General features: G+C 46.6%; 1 protein-coding gene across 1 annotated transcript in view; it reads right to left on the bottom strand.

Annotated features, from left to right (window-relative positions):
* Positions 1–22,127, bottom strand: part of LOC119659615 — a 331,014-nt gene that overhangs the window by 134,650 nt on the left and 174,237 nt on the right. Inside the window, exons 5-6 of the mRNA XM_038067791.1 lie at positions 9,269–9,433; positions 8,962–9,079 (exon numbers count right to left, since the gene is read on the bottom strand). Coding sequence (XP_037923719.1) covers positions 8,962–9,079; positions 9,269–9,433 — 283 coding nt within the window. The remainder of the gene's footprint in view (positions 1–8,961; positions 9,080–9,268; positions 9,434–22,127) is intronic.

Raw genomic sequence — 22,127 nt, 5'->3', positions numbered from 1 at the left:
GAGGTTTATTCAAATAAACCTCAATCATTGCTGGGTCGCTCAGGAATTATTTGAGCAGACCACGTTCGAATCTGAGATGGAAATTGTCATCTGAATCGTTAAGAAACCGTCACGGTGGCATACAGATTCGACTGGTGGCAGTTTACAGGCCATACAATGTACTGCAAGTCAGGGAGCGTATGTGTACAGCTGCTACGCCCCACCAAGTTTGACACTGTCTGAATTCGAGGAAATGCTTGATAATCTTGTTCTCGACGCAAGGGGGCCCTAGAGTGGAGTAGCAGAGAATCAAATGCTAGGGGCGCAGTTTATTAGAAGCTTTTACGCAGATGGACATAGTTTTGGCTAACGAAAGGGCTGTAAATAGCTTTCAGAAAGGAAGGAAGGAAGGTTAGGCCTGGTTATAGTCCTGACCTTTGTCAGCCCTGCGCGGGCGCATGGTATGCCTTGGTGTGTCAGCAAACGCTACACCCACAGCAATCAGCAGGCAATCTTCTTCGAGACATGAATCGAGGTACTGGGCAAAGAGCTATCATACCCGAAACCGGAAAAGATTTCAGGCTGGTCTGCAAAATCTTTGGATGAGCAGACCTTCACAGAGGTGCGGTTAGATCAACATGATAAAGGAGACGCCTCTACGGAAAGAGCCGTCCATCTGGCTCAATACATCGCTAAACCATGTGACGCGTCCATGCCTAGGAGGTGCTCAATTCCCCAGTAGAAGACCAAACTACTGGTGGAATAATGAACTGATTGGTCTTCGATCAGCCTGCCACCGAGCCAGAAGAGCGGCTCAGAGGGCGGTAGGTAGAGTCGATCAGGGGCAGAAAGAGTGCGTCTATAAGGCAGCCCGCAAAACCCTCAAGCTCGCCATCCGGTGAAGCAAGGGGAAATGGTTTAAGGAGCTCTGATCAGAAGCGGACGTAAACCCGTGGGGGAGTGCTTATAGAATCGTAATGGGACGATTCAGAGGGCGTTCTTCTCCGCAAATCACGTGCCCCAATTCCCCTAGTCATCAGAGACGAGTTGCTTGAAATCTGCGGTAAAATAGAAGACAATAAGGCGCCAGGCCTGAACGGTGAAAACCAGGCCGGACATGTTCGCTGAGTTGTTCGAAGCGTGCATGTCCGGGAGAATATTTCCAGCGGCATGGAAGCAGCAGAAGTTGGTACTTCTGTCTAAGCCTGGTAAACCTTCATGTGAATCATCCTCATAACAACCCATGTCTTTGTGCAATCTATAATAGATTACTCCCGGTTGTTGGAAGCCAAGGTGGCCTTTCAGATCGGCAGTATGGGTTCCGCATAGCCAGATCAATCATTGATGGCACCAAATTGGTTACTGGCTTAATCGAAGATGCAATCCCCGGGAAGGGTAGTACCAGCAAATATTGCGTGGTAGTAACCCTGGACAAGTGTATTCAATTTGGTCAATTGGTATCTAATACGCAAATCCCTAGCGAAGGCTGGTATTCCCAACTATCTCGCTGCTATCGTCGATAATAATTTAACTGAAAGGAGGTTTTGGTATGACACCGATGGCGGACCCCAGGAGTATGTTATTTCCGCGGGTGTCCCGCAGGACTCCGTATTGGGCCCACTACTGTGGAACATCACGTACAACGATGTACTTAATCTTCCCATTCCGAGGGTGGCCACGGTGGTAGCTTACGCTGACGACATAGGTATTGCTTCAGGCCACCGTGTAAACCTGTCGATGATTGTGAGGTAATACCTGTAATCGTGCGAGTCTCGCATTGGTCCTACGATGTTGAGGTTTATGGTTTGGAACCGCTTGGTACTGCGGGGAAATGACCTTGCACCTTGGCAATAGCCGAGAAGTCGATTGCGGCGGGGATGTTAACCTTGGTGACACGTGACAAAGCGTGACCAACTATGTTGTCCTTGCCGAACACGTGCTGTATAACGGGCGTTAACCTGAGCTTTATAGCTCAGGTGTCGAAGCTGACGAGGAGACGCTTTCTCGGGCTTTTGTTTCAAAGCATATGTGAGAGGCTTATGGTCCGTGAACACTGTGACTGCCTGCCTTCTAGGGAGAAGCGGAAATACTTAAGGCTCAAGTACGCGGCGAGCAGTTCTCGATGGTAGGTGTTGTAGTTCCGTTGAGCGGGGTTTAACTGTCTGGAGAAGAAGCTCAACGGCAGCCAGACCTGATTCACCTTTTGGTGAAAAGCAACACCTACTGCGGTGTCAGACGCATCAGCAAAAACGGCTAGGGGTGCATCTTGCAGAGGAAATGCCAAGAGTGTAGCGTCAGCCAGTTGTTGACGGGATTTGTCAAACGCGCGGACAGCCTCTTAAGACCACACGATCTCTCGTGTGTCCTTAGTTTTGGGACCAGACAAGTATGCATTCAAAACGGACTGGTGTTAGGCGACCTTGAGCAGGTAACGACGAGAGAAGTTTAACATGCCCAAGAACCTCCTCAACTCTTTCACTGTCTTCGGACGCGGGAAGCTTGTAATCGCTTGCACCTTGTCTGAGTCGGGCTATATTCCTTCAGGGGAAATGGAGTAGCCGAGGAATCTCATTTGCTTTTTAAGGAATTTGCATTCCTCAACCCGGCCCCAAGGAGACGTTGAAAAATGCACTCGAGATGGGTTAAGTGCTCAGACTCTGAGGAAGAAGCGACCAAATCATCATCCAAATATACGAAACAGAAGTTGAGGTTTTGCAGGACCGAGTGAATGAACCTTTGAAAGGTTTGCGTCGCATTGCACAACCTGAATGTCATCCGTGTGAACTCGAAGAGTCCAAAGGGTGTGCATATTGCCGTCTTTGGAATGTCTTCAGGAGCTACTGGGATTTGGTGGTATGCCTTGGCTAAGTCCAAGGTCGAAAAGATGCGGCAATTCGCGAGGTGATGCGCAAAGTCGTGGATGAGTGGAATCGGATATCGGTCAGGAACAGTCTGTGCGTTTAGCCTTCTATAATCCCCACAGGGACGCCTTTCGCCATTTGGCTTAGAGACCATATGGAGTGAGGAAGACCAGCAGCTGTCCGAAGGTCTTCAGATACTCTGTTGCATAAGTTGTTCAAACTCTTTCTGTGCAATAGCCAGCTTCTGGGGTGGTAGGGGACGAACCTTCGAGAAGATAGGGGAACCAGTAGAGGTAATGTGGTGCTGTACATTGTGCTTCACTGGTTTAGAGAGACTACATTCGGTAGTAATCTGACTGAACACGAGAATCGGTAATGTCCTCTAAAAGTACGGAAAGATTGTTACTTGGGTGAGATGCCATTTGGCTCGACGAATTAAGGTTTGTCATGGGATCTATAAGAGACTTATTTTGCAAGTCCACCAGCAATCCATAGTGACACAAGAAATCTGCACCTAGTATGGGGAAGCAGACATCCGCCAGGATGAATCGCCACGAAGACGTCCTACGCGATCTGAGTGAAATCTGAGTGAAATTATGCGGTGTTTCCAACGATTAATTATTTGAAATAATAAAACCTTGTTGTTTCTTTTTCGTTGGTGTGAATACTTTTCCTTGCAAAAACCGATATTTCGGGAACCACTTGTTCCCTTCATCAGTGCTAACAAGTTTTACGCATGCCAAGACTCACGTCCACTTGCCTATATCCGTATGTGATAATTCGGGAGGAATTTGCTGCCGCCAGGTTTAATGATTGAGGAAATAGTCGATGGGGTACGGGAAGAACCGAAACCTCCGCACCAGTATCTACGAGATAACTGCGCCTGCTGAGAGGGTCATAAATTGTTAGGCGATGTGGCGCTGCGTATTGGGTGGTCGTCGCCAGGACCCCCCGCGGACCTAGTTTTTTACACGGGATCGTACGTTTGGTGGCTTTTACGCCGAATCTGCTATGGTACCAACAAACACTTCGGTCCGTAGGTTGTCCTGACGACCTGCTACCCGATCACCCTTTTCAAGGAGAAGACCGCGACCTGGCACCTGAACGCTGAGCATTCAGCGTCGCCTTCATTTCAGTCATACTGCCACTAGCGTGGCTATTTCACGCTTCAGCTCGTCAACTTCGTCAGAGGCTGCTGAACGGCCGCTATTGTTGGACGCGCGTGCACAGCCGCAGCTGCCAGCGCCTCCAAAGAACCGGAGACGCACGCGAGGATCGCTTCGATGCCCTCCGGGAGTCGTCGCAGCCAGAGTGAGTTTAACAAGTCGTTGTCGATCTTGCTTATTTGCTGCGCCACAGACGTATGGGTCGCCCCTAGAGCACTTGGCACAGAACAGTAGAGACGGAGTGCAGGCATCTCGGGAAGTAATGGGTGAGCTGAAGCACATGCCAGCGAATCGTGAACGATGTCCCATAGGTGTGGTTGACGTGCTATACCCTATCAAGGAGTAAATAGCAAGCATATATTTAAAATGGAATGTAATTTTATTAAAAATTCTACTTTCGGAGTCAGGAATACCAAAGTGAAAGCGTTCCGCTCTACAAAACCGGACGACGACCTAGACCCAATCGACGCCGCCAACGAGCTGTTGGAGGAGATGACGATCGACGGTCCGACGGGGGCTGACAAACCCCCCACGCAACCAGATCATGCTGAGGGTAACGCAGATAAATCTGCAGCACTCGAAGTGCGCCTCGGCTAATCTGCTCGTCTTCCTCTTAGCGGAAGACATCGACATCGCATTAATACAGGAGCCCTGGGTCGGAAGCGACCGAACCATCAAAGGGCTCCAAAGCAAATATTTTAATTTATTCCACAGCACAGGAGACGCTGATCAGGATAAACCTAGAGCATGTGTTCTTGCGAGGAAGAGTCTGCACGCTTTCCTGTGCCCTGACCTGAGTTCCAGTGACCTAGTTGTGGTCAAGCTGGAGCAGGCGGGGGGAGAGAACGTGTATATTTCCTCGGCTTACATGGCTCACGACCGATCAGCTCCGCCAGAAGAACTACAACACCTGACGAACACCATAACAGCAAAGAAATCCAACCTGCTGAAAGGCGGCGACGCGAATGCAAGGCATTTGCTTTGGGGTAGCTCCGAAATCAACGAAAGAGGTGAGTCATTCTTTGATTTTATTATTACTTCAAATCTATCGGTGTGTAACAGGGGCAGTACATCAACCTTCCATTTCCCCTGCTTGGAGAACTGTAACGGTTGCGAGGAGGTCCTTGATATCACCCTAATAACCGATAACGGGATTCTTAAGGTGGAGGACTGGAGAGTGTCTGACCAGAGATCCTTCTCTGACCACAGCTGGATACTCTTCGGTCTAGATCTCGCCGCAGAGGTCTCCCAGCCCTTTAGAGACCCCAGGAGGATCGACTGGAGAAAGTTTGGTCAGATAATTAAGAACAAACACTCCGGTGCGCAAATTGGTAGGATTGGATTGGTAGGCACAACAGACGAATTGGAGTCAATGGTCGGGGCTCTGGAGAAGGCATAATACCGCCTTCAAAGTCTCGTGCCCTGCTAAGTACAGCAAAAAGACCCTGCCACCGTGGTGGAACGAAGATCTCTCTAGTCTCAGGAAGCTGACCAGAGAAATCTTTAACATCTGCTACAGGCAAAAATACTGGCAGCCATACAAGGACTGCCTAAAGAAGTACAAGTCGGCCATCAGGACCGCCAAGAGGCGGTCTTGGCTAGACTATTGTCAGAACATTGAAAGCACTAGTGAATCCGCGAGGCTCAGTAAGATTCTGTCCAAGGAACATAAGAGTCCATCCTTCCTTAAAAAGTCGGAAGGCTCCTGGACGGAATCTTCTAGCGAAACCTTGGAGCTGCTGGTGCAAACACACTTTCCCTCCAGCGAGGAGGAGCCTGAGTCAGAACATAGCTTGGAGGGTTTGCGGTAACACCAGCTGTGCGACACTATCAAATCGGTAATTACCGGGTATAGGATCGGCTGGGCTATAAACAGCTTCTCCGCATACAAATCTCCAGGCCCAGATGGCATAATGCCAGTGATGCTACAGAAGCAGCAGGAAAGGGTTGTGCCGTGGCTTCTTGAGATTTACCGGAGCTGTATCACTTTAGGATACGTACCGCAGTCCTGGAGACGCGCACGGGTGGTTTTCATACCGAAAGCGGGCAGGCGCGGTCATGAGTCCGCGAAGGACTTTCGACCAATCAGCCTGACCTCTTTCGTGCTGAAGACCCTAGAACGCGTCCTGGACATTCACTTAAGGACGATTATGGAGAGAACGCCTATCTCTAAGTCCCAGCATACCTACCTCAAAGGAAAATCCACAAAAACCGCCCTCCACGAGGTAATTAGCACGGTTGAGCGGTCACTGCAGTACAAGCAGTATACCCTTGCTGCCTTCTTGGATATAGAGGGAGCTTTCAACAACGTCAGTACCAACGCCATCAAGGAAGCCTTGACCGGTATTGGATTGGAGGGGTATCTCACGCATTGGATTATATCCATGCTGAGTACCAGGATAATCCAGTCCAATCTGGGAGGCAACCACTTGACCAGAGCTGTGAACAGAGGCACGCCCCAGGGTGGTGCTATCTCACCGGTGCTCTGGTTAATGGTAATGGACAACATTTTACGTACATTGGACAGCAGCGGGGTGAAGGTGGTGGCGTATGTCGACGACTTGGTGATATTAGTATCAGGGATGTTTCTGTCCATTGTGAGCAACATCATGGAAGGAGCGTTGCGAAAGGTGTGCCTGTGGGCCGGAAGATGCGGACTCAGCACAAACCCAACCAAAACGCAACTAATGCTATTCACCACCAAGACAAGGATACCTGAATTCCATCTACCACGGCTGAATGAACAAAGATTGGTTCTTTCCTCTAATGTAAAGTATCTGGGTGTAATCTTGGATCCTAAGCTAAATTGGAGGTTGAACACAGAACTGAGGGTTAAGAAGGCCTGTATAGCCTTCTATGCCTTTGCAAAGAAATGGGGTCTGCGGCTGCAGATGGTTCTCTGGATGTACACCGCTGTAGTGCGTCCGATCCTGACGTACGGCTCTATTGTATGGTGGCAGACTTTGAAGAATAAATACAATAGAACGAAGCTTAATAGGATTCAAAGAATCGCGTGTGCAAGTGCTACGGGGGCTCTGCAGTCCTGCCCGGCAGATACTCTTAATGTACTCATGCATCTCTTCCCCCTAGACCTCCACATCAAATATGTTGCAGCGTGCAGTGCCGTCCGACTACGTGAGTCCGGAGGCTGGACAGCGAAGTCCCACGGCCACAGCAACATCCTAGATGAAATGCCTCGAGAAATCTGGGCATCCCCCACGGACTATGTCACACGCAAGCTGAACTTCACGAGAAACTTTGCTGTGGACCTTCCAACCAGGGCAAAGTGGAAGACCGGCGGCGTGTTGCAAGACTATGACACGGTATTTGTTACGGATGGAACAAAGATGGCCTATGTAGTCGGCGCGGGGGTTTTATCGAATACACAGTCTATCCAAGTCGTATGATCTCCCAGGTTTCACCAGTGTATTCCAGGCGGAAGTACTGGCAATATTGGAAGTCTGTCGATGGCTGGAGCGTGATTCGAGCCCCAAGCGTAACATAGCCATTCTGACCGACAGCCAAGCGACCATCAAGGCCTTGTACTCAACGACGACATGTTCCCGGCTGGTGGGGCAGTGCAAAGACGCGCTCAACCATCTGGGCGGCACGCTCAAGGTCACTCTTCTCTGGGTTCCCGGGCATAGGAACATAGAGGGGAATGAGCGGGCTGACGGATTGGCCAGGCAAGGCTCTGCTCTTGGCAGTCCCTCAGCGAATATAGTCGGTGTTCCGCTGGCGGCTGTTGGGGGCCGAGTCTACTCGCACAATCTAGCAGCCGCCAGCCTGAGATGGTGAAGGCTTACAAGCTGTGCCAAGTCAAGGAGAATGTAACATAGCCCGATCACTAGAGCTCCTGTGCCAGACGCGTGCAAATGCATTCAAGATTACGGCGGTCTGCACGGGGCACTGGCCCATAGGGGACCATGCCGCTAGGCTCGGCTTACCCTACAACTCGCATTGCCGAAGCTGCGGAGAAGGAAGGGAAACCATTCTTTGGGGATCTCAGAGAGATTTCTAGCTGCAGGATCGGAGAGCTGCTTTCTTTCGTGAATGCTACGAGCTGGCTCTGAAGATCCGAGCCAGCTGGACTCTGCTTCCCTGCTCCCATAACAACAGTCATGGTCTTGGAGTTTGTGCGCTAATTGGGCTCCTCGGAGCGGCCACTGATACCTACCTACCTACCTACTTTCGGCTCATTGTGTTACTGAAAGCAGAGACAATTTAAGGAGCTGTAAATTATTTTTTTCCCTTTTCATTTATCTATCTCTGCCCTCACGAGATAAGTCCTGCCGACTTCCTTGAACTCATTGAATGTAGCTTGGCAAAGTTTCCAACTTCTGGATTCTGATCCTTGAAATCTTTGAAGATAGTTTGCAAATATTTACAGTATCACGTTTCGGCCTTGCCGAATAAATGAAGGAGTATTTCAAATGGCACGTGACATTTTATCTTATCCTGCCTCTTGGCAAGTTGAAATAAATGGATATTCCCTAGTTATGAATGTTTACGTAAGTATTTATCTATTCTAAATATAGGGCAAGGAAGGCTGAGTTTGGAATATGAAATGTTATTGTTGACTAATTAGCCATTTTTTACATCGTTGTAGGAAAAGGGAATGTATCCTTGTGAAATATGGACGGTATTTATTACGCTTTTAGATGCCGTTTAAGAAGTGGATTACAACCTAAAACGTTAGCAGATATCCTCCTATATTTTATTGAAATCTTTCAGGATTCTATACAGCCCAACACATAGTACACTGTAACATATGATGAGATGAGTACGTTAATGAACTTTAAATGAAAACAGGATTGATACCAAAATTGCGTGCTTTCCCTATACAAGGAAACACGTCCTTAATGCACATAAATAAGTTGAAAATTCCACCAAGAAGGGTTGGTTTATTTACATAATAAATATCAAAAAATAAAAGGGATTGCCTTGATTCCAACCTGAAGGGGAGTTATGAGTTCCTCATCATAATTGACTTTAGGCCAGATTTGTTTCAACGCAATTACAGCTTCATTACAGAATTTAAGCCCCATCACCTCCTCGTCTTCGCGCCCGTACCTGCAATGGAAGATAAACGGATTTAAGGTAAATGAACACCGCCATCCTGATAGCATCATTTCTATTTATAAGTTAAAGGGGGTGGAATAATTGAGGTGTATTTCTTGGAACACCCTCCGGAACTTCCTCCAAGTTATCATAATAACATATTTTATAACAACCCGAAGAAATGGAAGTAATTGCAATTACCTGAAAGTAAGCGTTAATTGTCCATAAACTTTTTGACTACACATAAATTTTGGATCGATGAAGATGACACCGCGCAATGGTTCTACGACGCCGTGCTGGCAGATAAGATCGCGGCTTCCCAGGTAGAGGGTGAGCACCGAATTGGCTGACGTCTTTTTGAAGACTCTGGAAGAAATGGGAAGAAAAGTTAAAGGTGAGTCTGGCGAAGGTTAAGCTTTTGTAGGAAATTTGTGTGGATGAATTGTGTGTCTTGCTACTTTCTGGAATGGAGCGGGGATGGTGGCAATAAAATGGTGGATTCTCTGATTGTTATATGTAGCAAACATATGCATGTTATTTGTGCGATGTTTTAATTATGCTCATAAGCGAGCTTCGTTATGAGTCTAATTATCTTCTTGCGTAAATGGAATTAATTAAGTTTGATATGTAGAGGAAAGGTAGTGTCAAGAGCTTATAGGCATTTTATATGCGGGCATGTGGATTCACATAATCGTAGATACAAATTACATTCGAATGACTGAACTTGTTACGAAGCCACAACAGGAGCCTCGGACTGGCCGGACAAACGAATAACGATTCGCGCATTTTCTAATGGAACGTGCGCTCCCTGTACTGAGATGGAGCTGCCAAGCAGCTAGCCACCATATATTATAGTGGCCATTCAGTAAACCATGACTCGGTGTAAGCTTCCTAGTCATCCAAAAAATGAAACTTGGTGTTATCGGTTTGGAAAACATAAACGAACGGCTATGCACTTTCTTTTGCGAGGTAAATTTAGAAACATAATCTTCATTACCGTTCACGCCCCTACAGAGGAGACTGCAGAGTCGGAGAAGGATACCTTCTACGAGGCAGTAGAACGAACCCTCGAAGCCTGTCCCAGATATGATACCAAAATCATACTTGGGAATTTTAACAGCCAGGTAGGGACGGAGCCCGTATTCAGGCGATACGTTCGCTCTCATAGCTTACATCAAAGTACAAATGATAACGGACTGCGGATTATTCCATTAGCAGTGTCATACGAAATGGTTGTTGGAAGTACCTGGTATGCGCGGAAAGCGGTCCACAAACATACATGGGCCTCTCCAGACGGGACCACTTTCAACCAAATTGACCACTTGTTGATCGAACGCTGCTACCTCTCAGCCTCGATGAATGTCAGAACATATAGGGGGGCCAATATAGACTCGGATCACTATCACGTTGGCATGGTGCTCCGAGCTCGAATAGCGACACCACCCAGAATCGCCTCTGACAATCAGCTGAGAATTAATGCTGAAGCCATCCAGAACACAGCTTCACAATCATCTGAAGAACGTTATAATAAATATGGCCACAAACATACTTGGTTCCAGCTGCAAAAATAGTCGGAACGGCTGGTTTGACGATGAATGTAAGCTAGCAACGGAACAAAAGAATGTCGCATACCGAATAATGTTGCATTCTCAAAGGACGCGGGCACGCGCGGGGACTTATCACGAACTCCGTCGAGCGAAGAAGCAACTTTACAGACGGAAAAAGGAAGCCTGGGGGAACCAACAGGCCTGTGAACTAGGAAAGTACAGGGAGCAACCGCACTAGGCGCGCAAGTTTTACCAACAAGTCAGTAGGATGAAGCCTTACACACTTCGAAGAGGGAAATCTGATTTCCGACAGAATGGGTATATTGGAGCGATGGGTTGAGTACTTTGATGAACTACTGAACAACCAGAACATCGGCGAGTTGGAGGTCCAGCCAACTGAAGACGACGGACAAATACTGCCACCACCAAGTACAGGAGAAACAGTCGGTGCAATTCATCGGCTAAAAAATCATAAGTCGCCAGGAGCCGATGGAATTAATTGGTTAAATATGGAGGTGACCAGTTACACCAAGTGGTTCATCAACTTGTGCTCAAGGTATGGGACAGCGAATTAATGCCTGACGATTGGCAACGAGGCATTATCTGTCTCATACATTGGTGCTCAGAGGTGGCGGCGAGGAAGATGGGGCGGCAACCCTATCGGCCAAACCAAAACCAAGTGATAACCAAGGAGAACTTCCATAGTGATGGCACCGGGAGACGCTGTAATCACTTTGGTTTGCCGGCCGTGATTCAGTAGGCGAATGCTCCAAAAGCCTAATCACGGCGATCAGACCCGAGTCTGGTCATGAAACCTTACCAGCGGTATACTGGTACCATGGGAACCGGGAAAGCTCCTGGACTCACATACTTCGGGTGAACTCCTGTTGTATGCGAGGACAGCTCGGTTATTTGCGGTTGGCCCTCCTAGTGGGAGTTTCATGGTGGTTGTGGTTATGCTCAAGCGAGAAGAGACCTTCGGGCCTCGACGTGGTGTTGCGTATCAACACGGGTGCCGTACTCCATAGTTCGGTAGAGATTTAGGTAATTCTTGCATCCACCAGTATGAATGCTAAACCATGCACTTGGTATAGACTTCTACCGTTGTTGCCTGTCTCAGCGGGGCTCTGATTGTGGTCACAAAATCAATCCGTGTTTGAAGAGGACCGTAGGATTAAGTCTCACGACAGGTGCCTACGTCAAACACCATGGGCTTCACTGTCACATACATAAAAAGGGAGATATCACACAGTGCAGAAATTATAGAGGTATCACGTTGCTGAGTACCATCTATAAGATATTCTCCTCTATCTTGCTAGCCCGGATTGCCCCATACGCCCAGAACATCATTGGCCCATACCAAAGAGGCTTCACTCCAGGAAAATCAGCAACAGATCAGATTTTCTCCCTATGGCAAGCGATGGAAAAACTGTTGGAATATGGACAACAGTTGCACCATCTATTCATCGACTTTAAAGCCGCCTATGATAGCATAGCCAGTTTAAAACTGTACACGGCCAGGAGAGAATTCGGTATCCCGACGAAATTAATAAAACTGACTAGGCTGACCCTAACCAATGTGCGAGGCCAGATAAAAGCAACAGGATCACTCTCAACACCATTCGACATCAGCCACGGTTTACGACTAGGGGATGCCCTATCATGCGTCCTCTTTTACCTGGCCCTCGAGAAAATGATCCGTGATGCTGAGGTAAATGCAAGAGGTCCGTTCCTCTTTAGGTCCACCTAACTACTGGCCTATGCTGACGATATCGACATCATGGGAAGAACGACCCGAGACGTACAAACTGCCTTCATCCAGATCGAGCAGGCGGCGCGAGATCTTGGGCTGCACATCAATCAAGGCAAGACAAAGTATATGGTAGCGACGTCAGCATCGAAAACCAACCAACCAACAACATCAAACCGCACTGGTCAAACAGGAAGAATAAGGATAGGGGAATACAACTTTGAGACCGTTGATAATTTCCCCTATCTAGGGTCGAAAATCACAACCGATAACAGTTACGATGAGGAAATCCGCGCACGGTTGTTGTCAGCCAACAGAGCCTATTTCAGCTTACAAAGACTGTTCCGCTCGAAACGTCTCACCATAGGGTCAAAGTTCCTACTGAAGAAGACTATGATCTTGCCAGTCCCCATGTATTCCTCGGAAACTTGGGTTCTTAACAAGAAAAATTGCGAACTCTTGGCCGCGTTCGAGAGAAGAATTCTCCGAAGAATTTTTGGTCCCCTACATGAGGATGGAGGATTCCGTAGCCTACACAATGACGAAATCTATGAGCGATACCATGACCGGCCGGTTGTGGATAAAATCCGGCTCAATAGGTTACGGTGGGCGGGTCACTTAATCCGTATGGATGAGGATCATCTAGCCCGGAAAGTCTATAAGGGCAATATCTATGGTAGAAAAAGAAGACGAGGCAGACCCTGCCTAAGATGGAGCGATGGCGTAGGTCAGGATGCCAGACAGCTTTTAGGGATATCGAATTGGTGGACCTCGGCGCAAAACCGGGATGTCTGGAGTTCCTTATTAAGTCAGGCTTAGACCGGATACCGGTTGTTGCACCGTTGATGATGATGATGAAACTTTCTCCATTCGATCATCCTGGGGTCTCTAAAGGGCTTGGAGACGTCTGCGGCGAGATCTAGACTGAAAAGTCAGATCAGAGAAGGATCTCTGGCCACCACACTCTCCAGTCCTCCATCCTAAGAGTCATTCACATCCAAGAGATGCTCATAGACCATGCCCGACAGCCTGGCCTCAACACTGGTCCACACCTCCAGCGTTAGTTTGCCGCCACACGTATGTGGCTCCTGGCCACGTCGCTGAAGGGCTTCGCAGTTCGTGCCCCGTCGGCTGCGCAATTTGCTTTGGATGTTGCTTAGCGTCTGCGCTCTTGCCGACTCTGCTCCGCTTCTTATCTTGCTCGACCTCGTCTAGAGATCAATTGCGTTTCAGAGCGATGGGCTTCGCTTCCTGCTCGTCAGCCAGGCGTTTGCTATTGTATTCATCAACAATCGCCTAGAATTTAACGAGGTCTTTTTCATCCCGCGCTCGTTGACAGTACCGGCCCCCTTATTCTTAGCAATCTTACTGAGAATATGTATGGCCTTCTAGTGCTGGCTCTTGAGCAGGACACCAGTGGACCTTCGCTTCTTAGCCGGTTTCCGGCGACCGACTTTCTTGTCGGTTTTTGCTTTCGAGGGATCCCCCGAAGTTGAGGGTTTCGGGTTAGAAGTACTATGTCTGGTGCTCGCTACACCCAGCTTGACGGATTCCAGGATGGAAGCCATTAGCCCGTCTGCCGCCTCGCTTCAGGAGGTCCCTGCGGTTGGTCTCAGCACAACGGTGCTACGGCTGGCACTGAGTTTACTGCTGTCGATGGCTACTGTCTCCTGGCTGGGGGCCAGCAGCTCGTCCTTCGATGATGCGTCTGGCATCACCCTCTCTTCTTCTATCGTCGTTTATTGCTTTTCTTTTTGAGAATTGAGCCAATGTCTTGGTCCCACGAGTATTCCGGGAAGAAGGTCCACCCCCCAGGGTAAGTGTCTTATTTGAAACTGAAGGTGCCCAAATTATTCAGAGTTCGCATACTAAAGACCAAGTTCCCCATTGGCCACGCAGCCCTCGGTGTATGCTGTTCTATCTTCGCTTGGGGTCCTATTAGCACCTTCTCCGGTGCAGGGAGGACGATCCCCGGGCTGTTGCATCAGTCCATCCTCCCGTCAGATCTACTTGTCCCTAACAAACAGAATAACAATAATAATTTGGATAGCAAACGTTTTCTGCATTCTCAAGGATATTTGGCAAAATAAATTCGCACAGCTTGTAAATCGTGAAAGGCACTTATGAATCTTGTTCCCCACTGATAAACTTTACCTATCGTTAAACGGTTACACAATCTTCCTCCCGAGGTTAATACCCAATGCGGGATAACATAAATGACCTGGGCTTGGTTATTGAAAAGCGCTCTCGGCAGGTTCTAAACAAAAAAAATTTTGTTGCACCGAGTCGGGACCTTTGACGGGGATGTTAGAGAAGGAAGAATGGGGAGTGTAGGGATTCTAAGTCGAATCGATTTCTTTCACGGATTCCACACTATCTAACAGTGGGCTTTTGAGTGCTATAGATCTGGGATCTACCCAAATTAGTGGTCTTGAATTAGAATAGACGATACACGTAGATTAAACTATATAGAGTACGCAAAACCTCCAAGTTATTTTTAGATAACCCAAAAGCTGTGATGACAAGGCTGCTGAACTTGAATACAATAGGACGTAATTGGGAATGCGTAGGAGTAAATCTCTACCCAGGAGTCGGCTCATTAATTACTAGCTTTGAAGAAGGGCTTCGCATTCCTATTGAATATGATTCGAACTTCTGCTTGTGATTCACAGGATTTGTTTGAAATTAAGCTGTGGGGGTCGCTTGTGTTTACGTGAACTTCTAGACTTGGGAACTTTTGCCTTTCATAGATTGGAATTATTATTAATTTATTTCTTATTCGGATTTTCGCAATTTACCTAATCAAAGGAGGTTATTCTCGACGTCGGTCGTCTCCAATTTGAAAAGGTTCAATGGCTTTGGAAATTTTCATTCATAACGCCTCTTTCTGTCGGGACCCACAATGGTGATTGATAACTACCTCCAATTTCGAGGAATCATACATTAAAAATCGATTACAATTAATAAATATTGAATATGTTTCACTGGTAATGTGGCTTGGTATGACCAGTATCTTTAAGCAATTATTAAGATATGCATGTAGTATGGATATAACGAGTCCTTATTTTACTTTGGGGGCGTACTTCAGACTCGCATTTTTAAGGAAAAGAGTTTCTATTCTTCGAGTTTCACTTGAAGCTAACCATCTATAGATATAGAGTGATTAGTGCTTTCGATAGATTTATGTCTTGTTTCCATAAAAATTTAATTTAAGATTTTGTGATGCTTCAAGAGTGTGGCAGGTTCTATAGTAAGTTTTCGCACGAAGTATACAATGCAAATGGAAATGCACGAAAACTATGGGGTGCAAACGTAATTATTTGCCTCTTAATTGTTAGTTCAAGAGTTTACTGGTCTTCGTATTCAGCAGACCTTGAAGAAATTTACCAGCTCGTTGGAGGAGAAAACTTTTAGTGATTTGAAGAATCTGTACAACAGACTTGGAAAACTCAATTGAAAGTGTGAAAATGCTGGAGCGTGGCTAACTTGCACCTTGCAGAAGCTGTATATATTTTGTAAAAGAAGGTAAAAGTTTGAAGTTATCTCGAGAACTAATTTACATTTTCGAATAAACAAATATCTGGATATAATCCGAGAAAATATTCCTCCATCATCATCATCAACGGCGCCACAGCCGGTATCCGGTCTAGGCCTGCTTTAATAAAGAACTCCGGACATGCCGGTTTTGCGCGGAGGTCCACCAATTCGATATACCTTAAAGCTGTCTGGCATCCTGACCTACGCCATCGCTCCGTCTCAGGCAGGGTCTGCCTCGTCTTCTTTTCTATCATAGATATTGCCCTTATAGATTTTCCGGAGTGGATCATCCTCATCCATACGGATTAAGTGGCCCGCCCACCGTAACCTATTATCCACAACCTGACGATCGCTCATAGATTTCGTCGTTATGTAGGCTACGGAATTGTCCATCCTCATGTAGGGGGCCAAAAATTCTTCGGAGGATTCTTCTCTCGAACGAGGCCAAGAGTTCGCAATTTTTCTTGCTAAGAACCCAAGTCTCCGAGGAATACCTGAGGACTGGCAAGATCATAGTCTTGTACAGTAAGAGCTTTGATCCTATGGTGAAACGTTTCGAACGGAACAGTTTTTGGAAACTGAAATCAGCTCTGTTGGCTGACAACAACCGTGCGCGGATTTCATCATCGTAACTGTTATCGGCTGTGATTTTCTACCCCAGATAGGAGAAATTATCAACGATCTGAAAGTTGTAGTCTCCTATCTTTAATAATAATAATAATCGTTGGCGCAACAATCCATATTGGATCAGGGCTTCCAAGTTTGTTAGAGCATTTCATTCAAGATCGTAACGGTACACTACAGAACACTGTAGGAGGCAATGTGGTCAGCATTACGCTCGCCCGAGAATATTACCCTGATTTGACTCATTCACAGCCGAGTCGACTGGAATCCGATGTCAAATCACGATACAAATCCCACTGCTACCAGCGAGATTTGAACCGTGATCTTCCGGACGACAGCCTTGTGTTCTAACCACCCAGCTATCCGGACACGGCGAAAAATGCAACAACAAATGCCTGGGCAACCAGCAGAAGGCGAAACCTGCCCTCTTCAAGCGCAATTGATCTCCTGATGAAGTCGAATAAGAAGAAAAGAGAACCAGGTTTAGATTAGAAGCAACCTCTGCAAACAATGACACTAATGGCCGGCTGATGAGGCATACACTGCGGGACCCGTCGGCGATGTACCCTGGAGCCACTTACAGATGACTCCTATCTCCTATCTTTATTCAGACTTAAAGAGGATCGTACCTCTTGCATTTACCTCATCATCACAGATCACTTTCTCCAGGGCCAGGTTAAAGAGGACGCATGATAGAGCATCTCCTTGTCGTAGACTGTTGTTGATCTCGAATGGTCTTGACAGTGATCCTGCTGCTTTTATCTGGTCTCGCACACTGGTCAAGGTCAGCCTAGTCAGTCTTATCGTCGGGATACCGAATTCTCTCATGGCCGTGTACAGTTATACCCTGGCTATGATATCATAGGCGACTTTAAAGTCGATGGAAAGATGGTGCAGCTGATGGCCATATTCCAATAGTTTTTCCATCGCTTGACGCAGAGAGAAAATCTGATCTGCTGCTGATTTGCCTGGAGTGAAGCCTCATTAGTATGGGCAAATGATGTTCTGGGCGTACGGGGCAATCCGGCCTAGCAAGATAGCGGAGAATGTCTTATAGGTGGTGTGTGTGTTTGAGATAGGGGAGATGCAAAGCCTCTGAGCACTCAGATCTTAGTAGTCCACTGTACTCGATTCCCCATCTAACGAAATATCTCGGATTGGTTATGTATCGCAGGATTTCCGTAAGTGAATGTGATGCTATCCACTCCAGTTGGAGCACATCAGCACCAAAAATCTGATGTCTGATGTGTCCGTAAGTGGGGCACTCACATAGAAAATGTTCCGAAGATTTGGCTTCCTCATTATAGGATGGACATGTATCAAGTTGGATAATTCATATTCTGAACATATGCCTAGCTAGTGACTTATGGCCAGTCAGAATGCCCACAATACTTCTGCAAGTCCTCCTGTTTTTCGACAGGAAAGCTTTGCAGTAGGTTTGTTTGGTTCTGACAGGAAGAGTTCGGTCTGTCTAGCAGCATTAAGGCTTCGCCACCTGTCATTATGGGAAGCTTGTTCCCAGTATTTGATAGCAGCATCAGCCAATGCTACCGACACCCCAATTGCTGGTTCCGGTCCGGGCATGGGGTAAGTTGAAGCCCCTTTTGCTAACGCATCCGAGATTTCATTTCCCGCTACACCACAATGACCAGGTACTCAGAGTAAATCCACCATATTGAATCTGGAAACAGAAACGATTTTGAAGTGATCAAAGTACTACTCAATGCCCTCAATGCAGCTTGACTATCACTACAGTTTGCGATGCGCCTGCCCTTCAACCGCTCGTCAATCATCCAGGTTGCAGTCTTTAGGATCGCATACAATTCAGTCTGAAAAGCCATTGTGTATAGTCCCAAAAGAAAAACCCACTTCTTGTTTTAATTCGAGAGGTAGACTCCTGCTCCAGAACCCTATTCTGTTTTTGAGCCATCGGTGTAGAAGACGTCAGTATATCCTGACAGGCATTCTTCTGGTTCGTCCCAGGTTTCTCTCCGTTTCAAGATAACTTCATGTCTTCTACTAAACAGATCTGAGAATCGGAAAGCATCACGAAAACTAGATTCGGTTCTCCCAATGACTCTTCCAATGCTTTGTGTCCGCCACGTCTATTGTTTTCCCATAGATCTAATCGAATTAGTCTATGAGCCGCTCTCATTGCAGTGCTCTGAATAAACATATCCAAGGGCTGCAAATTAAGTAATGCATTCAGAGCTGCGCCGGATGAGGCGCTCATGGCACCGGTGATACCCAGACACACAGTTCTTTGCAGTGTGGCTAGTTTACAGCGAAAACTCTTCCGTTTCACCTTAACCCACCACACTACGGATGCATAAGCGAACATCGGCGTAATGATAGCAACGTATATCCACATTACAACTTGAGGCCTAAGTCCCCATGTCGGGGCAAAGGTCCGCCTAAACAACCCATAAGCTGTGTGAGTTCGTTTCATCTTTACCTCTATATGTTTGTTCCAAAGAAGCTTCTTGTCTAGAATAACTCCTAGATATTTCACTCGTTCGAAGAAATGAAGGGTTGTACCCTTCATTTCTGGAAGGCAAGGCCCATTCGGTTTCCTCCTTTATGTAAATAATACCATTGTGGTTTTATTTGAAGTTACTGAAAGCCCATGCCTGAGACACCAACTGTCAATCAAATCAACGGCGCGTTGTGTATTTCTATACACCATTCCGAGATCTCGACCTGCAGCCAGTACAGCCACGTCATCCGCATAAGCTTGAACTTGTATTGGCAGATTTTGCAGTTCACATAGTTGATGAGCATACTCCACAGAAGTGGCGATAGTACAGCTCCTTGGGGGCAGCCTTTCCTCGCTTCCTTTGTTAGGTGGCGATCAACATCCACTTTAGCACACAACAATCTCAGCGTTAGCATAGCGTAGATCCACTTTTTTAGAGCTTCGTCAACACCATGCCCTCTAGCTCCTTTAATGTCCACGAACACCCCCATCGGTTACTTGTCCTTCAGAGTTGCATCCTCTATCTTTGAAACCAAAGAATGAAGAGCAGACTTACAGGACTTCCCACGTTAGCAAGCATGTTGGTTTTCGTTTAGGAGGTGCGACTTTAGCGCCTTTTCGCGAATGTGACGGTCAACCAGTCTCTCCAGACATTTAAGCGAAAATGATGTTAGGCTGATTTGTCTGAAGTTCTTTTATAGATGGTACTCAGCAGCGTGATACCTTTATAATTGCTGCACTGTGTGATATCTCCCTTTTTATGTATGAAACAGATAATGCCTCTTTGCCAGTCGTCAGGCATTGATTCGCTATCCCACATCTTGAGCACAAGTTGATGAACGAACCACTTGGTGTAATTGGTCGCCTCTATATTTAACCAATTCTGCTGTAATTCCATCGGCTCCTGACGACTTATGATTTTTAAGCTGATGAATTACATGGTCTGTTTCTTCTATAGTTGATAGTGGCAGTATTTGTCCGTCGTCTTCAGTTGGTGGGACCTCCAACTCGCCGATGTTCTGGTTGTTCAGTAGTTCATCAAAATACTCAACCCATAGCTCCATTATGCCCATTCTGTCGGAAATCAGATTTCCCTCGTTGTCACGGCAGGATGAGCATCGATGTGTATATGGCTTCGTCCTGCTGACTTGTTGGAAAAACTTCCGCCTTCGGGCCTGGTGCAGTTGCTCCCTGTACTTTTCTAGTTCACAGACTTGTTGGTTCTCCTAGGCTTCCTTTTTTCGTCTGTGAAGTCGTTTCTCCGCTTGACGGAGTTCGTGATAAGTCTCTGCGCGTACCCGCGTTATTTGAGAATGCAACATTACTTTGTATGCAGCATTGTTCTGCTCCATTGCTAGCTTCAATTCATCGTCAAACTATCCGCCCCAACTTTTCTTGCGGCTGGGTCCAAGTATCTTTGTGGCCGTATCAATGATAACGTTCTTCAGGTGGTTGTGAAGATCATTTGTTGATGCTTCATCTCCAGGATCTCTGCGGTTATTGCAGCATCCATTTCGCTCTTATAGGTGTTGCGAAGGGCTGTATTGTGAATGGCTCAATATTCCCTCTCACCTGATTGTCAGAGGGGATTGTAGGTGGTGTCGTAATTCGATCTCGGAGCACTATGCCAACGAGATAGTGGTCCGAGTCTATATTAATAATAATAATCGTTGGCGCAACAATCCATATTGTATCAGGGCCTTGAAGTGCGTTAGAGCACTTCATTCAAAATGCGTTCAATCAGCACATGGCCAATTTGTTTGAAAGTGGTCTCATCTGGAGAGGCTTATGTATGTTTGTGGACCGCTTTTCGCGCAAACCAGGTACTTCCAATAACCATTTCGTGCGATACTGCTAACTGAATAGTCTATAGTCCGTTATCATTGGTATCCCTATGTAGGCTATGCAATCGACGTATCGCCTGAATACGGACTCCGTCCCTACTTGACTCTTGAAATCTCCAAGTATGATTTTGGTATCATACTTGGGATAGGCTTCGAGGGTCCGCTCAACTGCCTCGTAGAAGGTATCTTTCTCCGACTCTGGAGTCTCCTCTGTAAGGGCGTGAACGTTAATGAGGCTTATATTTCTAAATTTGCCTTGCAAATGCAGAGTGCATAGCTGTTCGCTTATATAATATTTCCAAAGCCGATAACAACTAGTTTAATTTTTTGGCTGACTAAGAAACCTACTCCGAGCACATGGTTTACTGGATGGCCGCTATTATATATGGTGTAGTGCCTCTTCTCCAGGAAACCGGTCCCTGTTCATCGCACCGGTTTGGTAGTGGAGCTGTTGGTGTTGGTTAAGCAGGCGTTTCCGAGGTTTTATGTTCCGTCATACGTACCAATCCACGTTTCGTACTGGGACCTATACTACCCTTTGACCGATTCTTAGTAAGAAAAATTGCGAACCCTTGGCCGCGTTCGAGAGAAGAATTCTCCGAAGAATTTTTGGCTCCTTACGTGAGGATGAATGGATAGATGGATGGATTTCGTAGTCTACATAACGACGAAATCTATGAGCGATACCATGACTGTCAGGTTGTGGTGGGCGGGTCACCTAATCCGTATGGATGAGGATGATCCAGCCCCGAAATCTGTAAGAGCGATATCTATGGTAGAAAAAGAAGACGAGGCAGACCTTGCCTGAAATGGAACGATGGCGTAGGTCAGGACGCCAGGCAGCTTTTAGGGATATCGAATTGATGGGCCTCGGCCCAAAACCGGGATGTCTGGAGTTCCTTACTAAGGCAGGCCTAGACCGGATACCGATTGTTGCAAAGGTGATGATAATGATCATATTTTTTGAAAATTTACTGCGAACAACCCTTAAGTTCATCCTAGATACGTAAAACTGCAGTATCATAGATTCTGATATGAAGTACATTTTTGCAAATTTTGGTAGAAATCCCAATATTATTAACAAATTTATAATAGGTCAAAATTGTCACTTTCGCGTTATTACTCCCTGCGAGGTAAAATGTCAGTATCACATCTAATTGAACATCCAGTATATTGACCGTAGATATACTATGAGCCATGCATAAATGAGATTAAATTTTTTTACATAAAAAGTCAACAAAATCTTTTATAAAGGAAGCGCCGAGCTTCCGATTTCGGTCTT

This window comes from Hermetia illucens, chromosome 6 (genome assembly GCF_905115235.1).
Source record: "Hermetia illucens chromosome 6, iHerIll2.2.curated.20191125, whole genome shotgun sequence".
Taxonomy (NCBI): Eukaryota; Metazoa; Arthropoda; class Insecta; order Diptera; family Stratiomyidae; genus Hermetia; species Hermetia illucens.
Note: the sequence above shows the minus strand (reverse complement) of the source record. Positions and strands in the feature narration are given on the sequence as shown.